At 37.3% G+C, this 12,158-nt stretch overlaps 1 protein-coding gene across 4 annotated transcripts in view; it reads left to right on the top strand.

Moving 5' to 3' along the window:
* The window catches only part of PARD3B (par-3 family cell polarity regulator beta), a 1,059,813-nt gene that overhangs the window by 900,273 nt on the left and 147,382 nt on the right, over nt 1–12,158 (top strand). Inside the window, exon 21 of one of the 4 annotated variants that reach the window (XM_047720840.1) lies at nt 4,421–4,529. The exons of the other annotated variants lie outside the window; for them this stretch is intronic. Coding sequence (XP_047576796.1) covers nt 4,421–4,442 — 22 coding nt within the window. The 3' untranslated portion in view covers nt 4,443–4,529. Of the gene's footprint in view, nt 1–4,420; nt 4,530–12,158 lie in introns of those variants that run through there. 4 annotated transcript variants of the gene reach the window in all.

Here is a 12,158-nt window from a genome sequence, read left to right on the forward strand (position 1 = left end):
AGGAAGGGAAATCATGGCATTTTTATGCAGACTGTAAAGTGTAGCTTCACAAGACTGATTACCTTTCAGAGCCTTTCCAATAACCAAGTGGGAAGGAAGGAGCAATTTTTAATCCTTACTGTCAAGCTTCGAGGTTGATAGTATTAAAGAAAGATGGTCAAGTTTTTCTTTGGGATAAAATGAAAATATAAATTCCTATGACTGTGTGAGACAGCCCCAATAACTAAACTGTTAATTCAAACAACTGATTAAGACTTGGCCTTTTCTTCTAAGCCTTCATCTTGGGTTGACTTTTTATCATGGAAATGACAATACCACTCATGAGTATCTTCTGGCCCAGACCAAAGCCAATCTTATTTTCCCTAAATCAGACAGGTCTTCATAGCAGTCCCCTTTGTACGTGCCCACTGCTAGAATCCCAGCAGAGAGGGACTGTCTCTAGGAACCTCTAAAGCCAGTATTTCCCTGTACTAATTCCATGGACATAAACACAAGGCATTCTATAAAAAAAAAGTTCACTGGCCAAATGAATATGGAGAATTCTGGGTTATGCCCCACGGAGCAGGTTTTCTTATGCAGTCTTCATATCCCCAGTATGCTAACATGCACTGTAAGCCTGTAAAAGGAGCATACAATAATCAGCACTATCACTTTTCAAATTTTTATCACCTAACCCTTATTTTGTTTTTCCAGATCCTATGGTTATTCTTTGGAACGTGAGGAAACTCTATCCTAAGTTAATTTTCACCCATGTAGATTTGCCCAGTATAGAAATTTCTTAGGATAATGTTAACTATAGCCAGTATATAATGAGATTTTAAAAAAAAAAAAAAGTTATTTACTTCCCAGTCTAGACAGATAGATAAGTGGTAGTCTTTCCTTTGACTCTGACCCCATTGTATTAATAAATGATCTAAAGCTCTGTCTTCAGTGGAGTTTTAGTCACTTGTCACATTTTTGGATAATAGATCAAAGTGTATGACTCTTTATGCCAAAATTATCTTTATTCTGTTCTTCTCTTTCATTATATTTGAAGAGCATTCAGCCCCTTGTTCTTTAAGTCATAAAATGAGCAGTTTTTGTCTTGGCATACAATAAGCACTCGATCATCATTATTGTTATTATTACTGTCCTTTATCATGAAATTCTCAACTTTTCTGGTATTCCTGGGAACCAGGTGAGTCTAAGAGGAGTGTTGCTGTGGGCATACCTCACATAGTGCATATAAGCAGGAACCATGAGTACCAAACCTACCTTATATACAATTTGAGGCATGTCATTCATTTTGTCATCTGTTTGGCCTTTCACTCAGCAAACACTCATTTTACATCTACTGTGTTCTAGCTACTGTAGTAAGTTCTAGGGAAGATCCAAAGATGATTAGAAAGTGGCCCCAGTCCAGAGAAAGTTGTATTCTAGTTAGAAGGGGGATCAACACATAAGGAAACAGATCAATGCAATATAATGTAAACAGAAGAAAAAGAAGCTTTTCTAACTGTGCTGGTTGGGAAGGATCTTCAAAAGGAAACAACATTTGGACTGGCTCTAGAGGGATTAGTAAATATTGACCAGATCTGGCAGAAAAAATGTTTTCCTTACAGAATACTTAGCATATATAAGGATGAAGTGGGCTGGAAGAGCATGGCATGTTGGGAAAGCTCTGAAGCATCCAGGAAATGGAGTCCGGAAGGGGAAAGAAAGTGATAGGGATAGGAAATGTATCTGGAAAGCAGGTTAAAGTCATATTATGAATGAAGAGATTCCATCTTATGTCCATATACTTTGATTGATAGTAGCTGTCTGGAAATCAGGGCTAAGAAGGGTTCTGAAGTTCGGCTCAAATCATGGTATCTACCCTGGGATCCAGGGATGAATGTAAGATGGGTACAATCAGTATTTATGTATATATTGGCTAATCCCATGGACACTGGGAGCCATCAAAGTGTCATAATTAGGGAATGAGCTGATAGTTTTGTATTTGGGAAAAACAGCTCTGTCAGTTTGAAGGCAGACAAAGAGGAAGATGGTTACACTATAAGACAAATTAAGATATGATTACTATATTGAAAGATGGGAAGGGTCTGGAATAAGAGAGTGGCATTGGATGAAGGAAAAGAATGAGAAGTAGCCAAGAGTTTTAGCTTAAAACTGAGAGAAAGATGTGTAGCAGAGACCATAGAGGTGAGGCTTTCAAATGCTTCAGGGAGGTCAATGGAAAGGGAACTAAAAAGAGGATTTAGGATATAACCACTAAGAGCTCTTCAATTAATTTAGAAAGAAAAATTGCAGTAGCTAGATAGGAGCAGAGGGAAATTGCAATGTGAAGAGAATTGGTAAAGTGATTAGAACTTAGCAAGCTTGGCAATAAAGATAGCATTGTTTTTATAGGATGGAAAAAGTTGCAACTTTGAAGTACCTTACATAATAGTACAGTTGACCCTTGAACAATACAAGGGTTAGGAGCACTGACCACCCCCTCCCAACCCACATGTCAAAAATCTGTATATAACTTTTGATTCCCTAAAAACCTAACTACTAATAGCCTGCTGTTAACCAAGAAGCCTTACCAATAACATAAACAGTCAATTAAGACTTATTTTGTATTTTATATATATTATATACTATATTCTTATGATAAAGGAAGCTTCAGGAATAAAAGTTAAGACAATCATAAAGAAGAGAAAATACATGTATAGTACTGGGCTGTATTTATAAAAAAAAAAAAATCTGTGGGTAAGTGCATCTGTGCAGCTCAAGCCAGTGTTGTTCAAGAGTCAACTGTGTTCAGAGTTAACAAGGGAATTCAGAGACCATCCAGAAAGCCTTCTCATATTATTATAGAAACTGTGGCCCGGAGAAATTTGAGTGACCTGCCCAACGTCACATAGCATCAAATAACGCCTTTATCATAGGTTCCTTTTATGTTATTCAATCTTTTTTTCCTTATACTACACCATTTTAAAGACCCATACTCCCATTTCCTAGTTAAGGGAACTAGTACCCAGATGGGTGGATTGGCATCCATTTGGCTCCCAACATACAAACAGCAGGTTAAATCTCAGACTCTGGAATGAGGCTGACCTGGGTTCAGTCCTCTTCCAGATATTACTACATGACTTTCGGTAAGTTGACTTTTCTGAGATACCATTTTTCATCTTCATGTGTAAGATTCAGTAAATATTTACTGAATGTACTGAGCACCGGGACATGAGTTCAGTGCAGAGTTCATTGGAAAACAAGGAGGAAGATGGGTACTCTCTCTCTAAAGCTTATAGTCCACTGGGGGCTACAAAGGTGTAATGAGAGCACAGCGTGAAAACTGCTCCGTATGGGAAGCATGTGGTGCCTGGTGCAGCTGGACCTGGGGGTGGGAGGAAAAGAGAATGGTGTGGGGGTGAGAGAAAGCATGGTGTGCTAGAGGAACTACAAGAAGTTCAGGAAAATAGAAACCTGAGTGAAAGAGTAAATGGCAAGAGGTTAAAATGGGAGGCTCTAAGAGCTGGGCAAAAGCAGATGATACAGCTTTGGAAGGCCTTGATGGGGAGTTTGGGCTTTATCCTGAGATGTGGGCCAGGAGTGGGGTGAGGGAGGGCTCACTAATGTGACACAAAATCCTGGACTTCAGCCTACCATTAAATGGCAATTTATCCTCACCTCCTTATTTGCTGAAGGAGGATTATCCTAATAGCTTTACTTGTTATAATGGTTAAATATAATCTATAGAACAAATCTTTATCTGTTAATATATCTCTATGTCACAGAGACATGTCATGTGTGGCCCACAGTAGCTTCCTAATAGGGGCAACTAACTTCTGCCTCTTACCTGCCTGCTTCTCAAGGCTTGGGCCTAAATCGTCAGTCTTTCTAAGAAAAACCTGGCTTATAAAGGATTTGTCTGTAAATAATGGTGGCTAAAAACAATCCCTATCACCATGATGGAACCATTAAGACTGGATTCTTGTGGTGCTGGTTCTTCTAGGATTCAAATATAGCAGGGGTTAAGTCCTGACAGCTCCTAAGGGTAGAATGTGCTCATTTGTCACTGCAACACCAGCAATTAAAGGGCTCCCACAGCATGCGAACATGAAGGCTTTATGTTTAAATGAGCTTAGAACAGTCCCAACTAGGAGGAGTAGAAGGTGTGTGTGGTACTAACATGGCTGCAGTTTTGCATTCACTCACATGATTACATGACATTCTTTATGAGAGGTTGCTAAATACGTTTGATTACACACCCTTACCATAAAAAGGCTTTTGGGTGTTAACACCCAAAATATATGCCTTTGATTCTAAGTGACATACACTTAATTACCTTACTAATGATATTATATGCATTATAGATCATATTGTAAAATATAGAAGTTAATAAAAGAATGAGACTTCTTAAGCTGTGAATAATCTATTTTCTTTCTCCCCTCAGAGGTGCCCACAGCCCACTTTAGAGACCACTGGTTTCCACTTCGGGCTCCACAGGGATAGGGACCTTGCATACTTTTGTTCACCATTATCTCCTCATTTCCTAGAGCAGTCTGTACTCAATAAATATTTTTGGAATGAATGAATCATTTGACAGAATCTTAGAGTTGAATGGGACATTAAGGGGTCAAGTCTTACATCCCATCCATAGGCATCTTCTCCACAAAATCCTTCACAGAATGTCATTTAACCCATGTTGGCATACCTACAGTGACAAGAATTCATGACACATCCCTTTTTACTATCAGATTACTCTAATTGATATGGGGTGCTCACGTTGTATCCACCCAAATGCTTTCTCCATGTAACATTTACTATAGCTCCTGGGTTGACCAACTTGGACACAGACTCTAAGCTTTATTCGTAGCCTTTCCTTCAGCTGTTGGAGGTGATTGCTCTCACCACCTTCCTCAACAAATGTTTACTGAACTCCAAATATATGGCAGGTTCTCTGTTTAGACCTGACCTTACAAGGATGAAGCAAACAAGCATGTAGCCTTGAGAAGTATAATCATTTATGTAGTATAAACTCCTCTAGCAGTCCTAGTCATTTAAATTACAACCCATGCATGTAGCCTTCTTGGTAGCCATATTCTGAATATGCTCCAGTCTATTCAGTTTATGATTATCTTCCGTTGCATGGCATGGAGAACTGGATACCATATTTCAGATATAGTGTGAAAAAAAAGGCATAGAAAATCAAAGAGACTCTTACATCTTTTGATCTTAATTTGTTATTAATGCTGCCTTAATTTTTATATCAGGTGTCATTTATGGTGTGCACTTTTTAACGAAGAGCTCTATTTTGAGTTGCTATCAAGCCAAATATTCCCCAAAATATTATGCAGAATCCTATATTTTTATAATTATTTCTTTAAACGTAGGATATTCTCTTTACCTGAGTTAAATATTTGCTTGTTAGGTTTATCCTATTGTTTTAGCCAATAAAGATATTTTAAAGTATTGATTTTTGTCCTCTAATATATTAGCTATCCTTCCTAGATTTATACCATCCTCATATTTAATCATTATGGACTCATCCATGTCATTGATAAGATCGTTGATCAATGTCAAGTATAATCCCTGCAACTCATCACTCAAGACCTCCATTAATCAACACTCTTTGGGATGGATGTTCAGTTAACTATTAATGCAGTCTACTGTTATTGAGTGTACATTCTCCAGTTCATCTGTGAACATTGTGGAAGACTTTGTCAAATATTTTAGTGATATTAAGGTACACTGTGTTTGTGAGAAACCCTTGATTTACCAATCTAGTAACCCTAAAAAGAAAGGGAATTAGTTGTTCTTGATGAATACTGCATCCTTTTTCTCTTCTAGATATTCCCAAATAACGTGTCCATTTAGACTTAATTAAGCAAAATAATACTTTCTGGGGTCCAGTATAATATCAGGCACTTAATATCTGCTTATCAAATACTTTCTGGCTTACATACTACAGCTGTGAAATTAAGGTGGCCAACAGCACAGAGCTCCTCGGTATCCCTGTTAAGAATCCTTGATTCCCAGCAGGCATTCACCAATGTTTGTACGAAACTCCCATTGTGTTGTATTCTACAGATCATACAAAGAAGTTTGGAAACCATCCTTACCCTCAAGGAATTCAGTATAACAGTGAAAACTACCTCATAAACAAATAATTATATTATAATGTGTTCCATTAGAATAGAGGCATATAAAAGACATAATATAAAAATTATGAAATCGCATATGCATTTAATTTGGGAAAGACCTGAGACACTGGATTAGTCTTTCTAGGTAGTTGGCTCAAATATACTAATTTTTCCAAGCCTCAGTTTCCTCGCTGTAAAATGGGGACAAGAGTATACCCTATCTCCTATGGATTGTTTGTAGAATAAATGAAATCCCAGTGCCTGGTTCAATAAATATTGACTACAGCTATTTAAGAATGTCATTAGACTATGTATTATTGGCCAATATTATATATTATTGGTCTACATGTTAAGAAAGTTATTGAACTAAATACAACTATTTAGGAAGGCTATTGATTATATTTAGCTGCTGACCCTTAAAATCACGGGTTTGGGAACCTGTTAGATTCTGTTTCTCAGTCACATAGTTGATAGTTAATTCCTAATTCCAGCCCAAACTCTTGCTGGTGTATTTCAATCATAAGAGAAAGTAGAAACAGAAAAGAAAATAGGGGTTTAAAAGGCACGAAAACTGGAAAACAGTTCAGATTCTTTTATATCAGTCATATTATCTGCATATATGAAGAGCACAGTTTTTACGTATTTACCTACTCTGTCAATTGCTTGTTAAAAACCATTCCTACCTCATTAGATGTCCCTCAGCTTGTCATCAGAACTAACGCTGTCTTCCTGTCCTTTGAATATCCATTTGTTCGGGCTTGAGCTTATGCACAGTCCATTGGATGAACTAGCCCAATTTCTGGGTGTCCCAGAAGAGCTGTCATTGACAATAGTATGTTGAATCATATCCTGTTTGGCTGTAAACAACCAAAATCCCAACTGATATATTTGTCTCATCCTTTAAAGAATTTCTGTGGTTTGGGCCTCATTAAGTGACCTCTTTTCATTTTTCTCCTCTGCTTTCCCTATGTTAGACTGTTTTTTCACGTTACATCATGATTCCAAGAAACCTATTGCAACTCTAGGCTTTGTGTCCACTTTCCAAGGAAAAAGGGACAAAGAGCTAATGGACTCTACCTGTCAAGTCCATCCCTTTGAAAACAGAACACCCCAACAACTTCTCACTGGCAAAAACTATATTTAAAAGTCTCTTCTAAGTGAAAGAGAGTTTTGAGAAATAGTATTTCATCTTCAGTAAACAAAGACAAGGGAGAAAGGAGTTGCAGGTAGCTTGTGGGAAGCCATCCCATGGTATCCACCACAAACAGATTACCTCTAGATGGCTTATCTTCTTTTTTTTTTCACTTCCATTAATAATGCAAAAGTTATAGATTAATGCTACATAGCACTCTGTTCAAATATATTATTAACTTCCTGTGGGAGGCTATCCTTATTATATAGACCCTCTTTTATAGCTGAGACAGAAATATTTCAGTCTGAGTATTTTTTAATATCACTTAAATAAAGCAGGTGGAGGGCTTACAGTCTTAGTTTTCATGACCACTGAAAAGTATGTTTTGGAAAATTCGAAGATAAGGGTGATGAAGGATAGAAAAAGTGTTAACAGTAAAGCTTCCTAGCCAGGTGTGAACAGCTGGGTGTGAAAATACCTTGTGCTATTTTGGCAATGCAGGATAATTGATGTCTAGTTTCTTGATTTCAGAGATTTGACACCTCACCAAGGCACGACTCTGTCATGCACAGTTCATTCCTCTGTTGGTACGTGTCCCCAGTCCCTAGTGATTTTTCCTTTTATTTTTACTTCAGTTTAAAGGCTTTCTGCTCTCACGTCTGACTCACAGCTTTGCAAGGCTGTGTGGAGGGAGTTGAACAGATGACTTGGAGATGTGTTTTTAGTTTCTATAAACAGAGCCAAAGTGATCTCATTTCGGTTTGGGAATCCCAGTAATAAATGCCATTTCCATAGAGAGTTAAAATTCATCAGTTGAACAAAGCAATCTTTTTTTTTTCCCTTAGAACATATTGTCATCAATTTTTAAGTGACTTTTAAACAATAATGAGAAATCTCTTAATGAAACAATCTCTATGACCAGATAAGTGCTAATAATAACTGATATACCATTAACTCTACTTTCCTCCATCCCCACTCTTTAAAACTTGATGTTCTCATTAATTTTTTTCTTTTCCATCTTCTGAGAGCCCTACTCTCGGGATTATGCTAGACTTGTGTCTGCCTAAGTTGTCAGCTTCCAGGGGTGACAAATGTAGATAACCTTCTCTTCTATTATACATGAGCTAGACAAGGAGGGTTGGTACTTAGTGACCATCCATCTGTAAGACCTCCACCCTCTTGCCATCTTCAGCCTTGCTGGTAGTTTGAGGAATGCTTGCCAAAGGGTTGCTCTGATTTCCTAAAGCTGTCATTTAAGAACTAACTGGACTGTTTTTCAAACAAATGACCTGATCCTTAAGGTAGATTTATCTAAATTATCCAGTTTACCAAGAGGAGGTGGGAGGGAGTGTGCAGAATTTCTTGACACGTATAAATAGCACAAAGAGAATTCTGTCCTCCTGAGGGATGCAGCTGATACTTTGGAATATTAATGGTGGCATGCTGTAATAAGGGTTAGCCAAAGATGCTATAGGAGCTCCTGATGGAGACACTGAATCCAAATCTGGGTGGTCAAACAAGGCTCTCTAAAGGAATCTATATTCTGACCTAAAGTGCAAGCAGAAATTAATTGAGCAGACAAAAGACCCAAAGAAAAAACATGTTGCATTTACGATAGGAACTGCATATATCAGAATATCTGGAGTGTAGTACATAAATTGGGCCAGCTGGAGGCAAGAAATGAAAGTCAACATAAGCCATACTCTTAAAAGCCCTCTCATCTGAGATAAAACAATTAGTGTCTAGTTCAAGAGCAACGGAAACCCTTGAAATGGGGATGCCATATTCAGATTTGTGCTATAGAAAGGTAACAGAAATCCTGTAGAGTAAGTATCTATTAAAACTCCATGTTCTCATTAATTTTTTTTTTCCTTTTCCATCTTTTGAGAGCCCTATTCTTGGGATTATGCTGGACTTGTTTCCGCCTAAGTTGTCAGCTTCCAAGGTGACAAATGTAGATAATCTATGAGAATCTGGAAGCTGAGAAAAATTAAGAAACTTACCAATGGTGCCACAGGTACTAAGTGATCAGAGCCAGGTTTCCCACCCAGATATGACTCCAAAAGCCATGTGGCCATGTGTGACCTTCTACCTATGAAAGGTTTTTTTTTTTCAAACTGCAGGTTGTGACCTATAAGTACATCTTGAAAACAGTATAGTGAGCTCAATCAATATTTTTTTAAGGAAACAAGGTAGAAAAAAATCATTACAATAAAAAATGATAGAAGCCACTAAGCATGTGCAAAAAGCATGTGTGTTGCTCCTTACCTGCCAGACATCCTATTGTCCCTCATTCATTCATTCGTTCATTCATTCCATTAAAAGAATATTAAATGTCTATCATGTGCAAAGCACTGTGCTCAAGGCTATGAGTACAAGGACATATCAGAATCCTTGGGCTTTGACCTACTTCTCTGTAGTAGTGCTAGATTTGTGTTGATCAACCACACTTACTCCAGGCCTCTTGTGACCTGTGGTTTGCATTAATCTATTAGGCTAAGCCACATACCTTTTCATTACACAGTCTTTGCCAATGTTAAACACCCAAAGATTCCAAAGTGCCCTCTTTATAATTTCTGTATTTAATGCAATGTGTAATCAGGAATAGGCCATTGTTAGGTCAACTGCTTTCCTATGTTTATCTTTTCAAACAATAAATAATCCTTGGGATGAGAAAGGGCAGTAAAAGTAGTTTGACTGTTAGTACTTATAAATATCCAACATCTTAAAGAGATGTTTTAATATTTATATGCTGTGGAATACCCTCCCCTCTGGAGAGCCGACTGAGGATTGATATGAACCCATCCAGAAATAGAATTCAAGAGACATAATTTTACACAGACTTTTAATTAATCCTGAGCAAGCATTCTAGATTTCCTCAAACTTGGCCATTACTCAGCTCCTCACTTTCTAAATTGCCAAGGTCTCTGAGCACAGAGCTAGGAAGAATATTCTCTATATTGCAAAGGCAATGGATTTTCTATATCAAGGTCAGTAGGTGGTCTGGGCCTGAGCCATACCCGTCCTTAGAGCAAAGCCTGGCTGGATATTCTTTTATTTTATTTTATTTTATTTTTAATTTATTTGACAGAAATCACAAGTAGGCAGAGAGTCAGGCAGAGAGAGAGGGGGAAGGCAGGCTCCCCGCTGAGCAGAGAGCCCGATGCGGGGCTCGATCCCAGGACCCTGAGATCATGACCTGAGCCCGAAAGCAGAGGCTTTAACCCACTGAGCCACCCAGGCGCCCCCTGGCTGGATATTCTTATGCCACTTTCTCTACTGATTTCCTATTTTCTCTCTGGCTTAGTTTCCTCACCTCTAAAGTGAGCATAAGCATAGTGCCTACATAAGACCATTACAAGAATTTAATTGTATATTGTATACTGTATATATATGTACAAAAAATAGCATCTGTCAGTTAATAAACATCATTTAAGTTACTATTATATATGCTAGTACCTAGGTATTTATATCATTCTACTGTTAAGATTACCATTCATCACCTAGGAATGAATTGAAGTTAGGTGGAAAATTCTAAAAGGACTTTCTCAACTTAGTAGATTTTTTTTTTTAATTTGGTGGACCATTTCCTGCCAATACGTGACTTCATGTATTTTTATTTCCTTTTTTCATAACCGTATCCTTATAGTTACTATATATAGTCCTATTTTATATAGCTATAATTATTTTTAACTCTTTATTTTGAACTTTTTATAAAGTCTCAGGAAGTTGCAAATATAGTGCAGAGAAATCCTTGTACTCTTCACCAAGTTTTCTCCAATAGTTACAACATGAAAACCAACAAATTTGACAGTGATACAGGGTATGTATAGTTCTGTGCCAATTTTATCACACATGTGGCCAGTGCTTCAATCAAGATACAGAACTATTTCATCACCACAAAGGTATTCCTCATGCTATACCTTTATAGTTATACACCTTTCTTCCCCCCACCCCCAAACCCTAGCAATCACTCATCTGTTTTCCATCTCTGTAATCCTGTCATTTCTAGAATACTACCCAGGTGGAATCAAATAAATGGGGAACTATGTGATCTGTGAGACTGGCTTTTTTCACACAGCATGATGACCTTCAGATCCACCCAAGCTATTGTAGGTATTGTACGTTCATTCCTATTTATTGCTGAGTAATATTCCATGGTATGGTGGCTATCATTTACCTATTGAGGGACATTTTGGTTGTTTCTGGTTTGGGGACATTACAAATAGAGCTGCTATAAATAATCATCCACAGGTTTTTGTGTGAACATAAGCTTTGTTTCTTTTTTTTATTTTTTCTATCTGTCAGGCCTTTTATTTCCTTTTCTTACTGTATTGCACTGGCTAGAATTTCCAGTAGTATGTTGAACGGCAATGGGGAGAGCAAATATTCTTGACTTGTTCTCAATCTTAAGAGAAAAACATGTGGTCTTTACCCCATTGAGTATGATGTTGGCCATATGTTTTTCTGTAGATGTATTTATCAAATTGGGAAAATTGTCCTAATTTCTAGTTTTCTGAGGATTTTTATCATAAATGGATATTGAGTCTTATTAAATGATTTTTCTGCTTCAACTCATATGATCATGTGGTTGTTCTTTTCTACCCGATTAACATGTTGAATTACATTTATGGCTTTTCAACCATTGAACCAGCCTGAAATAAAACCTACTTGGTCATGGCATATAATTGGTCATGGTGTATAATTCTTTTCAGTTATTACTTAATTTCATTTGCTAATATTTTGATAAGAATTTTTACACCTACATTTATGAGATATATTGGTCAGTAGTTTCATTTTGTTTTCTTTTATTTTTACTCTCATTGGGTTTAGTACTAGGGTTCACTGGCTTCATTGAATAGGAAGGGAAGTGTTATCTCTTCTTTTTCTGGAAGAAATTATATATAACTGGTGTT

The sequence above is a fragment of the Lutra lutra genome, chromosome 3 (assembly GCF_902655055.1).
Source record: "Lutra lutra chromosome 3, mLutLut1.2, whole genome shotgun sequence".
NCBI classification, from domain to species: Eukaryota; Metazoa; Chordata; class Mammalia; order Carnivora; family Mustelidae; genus Lutra; species Lutra lutra.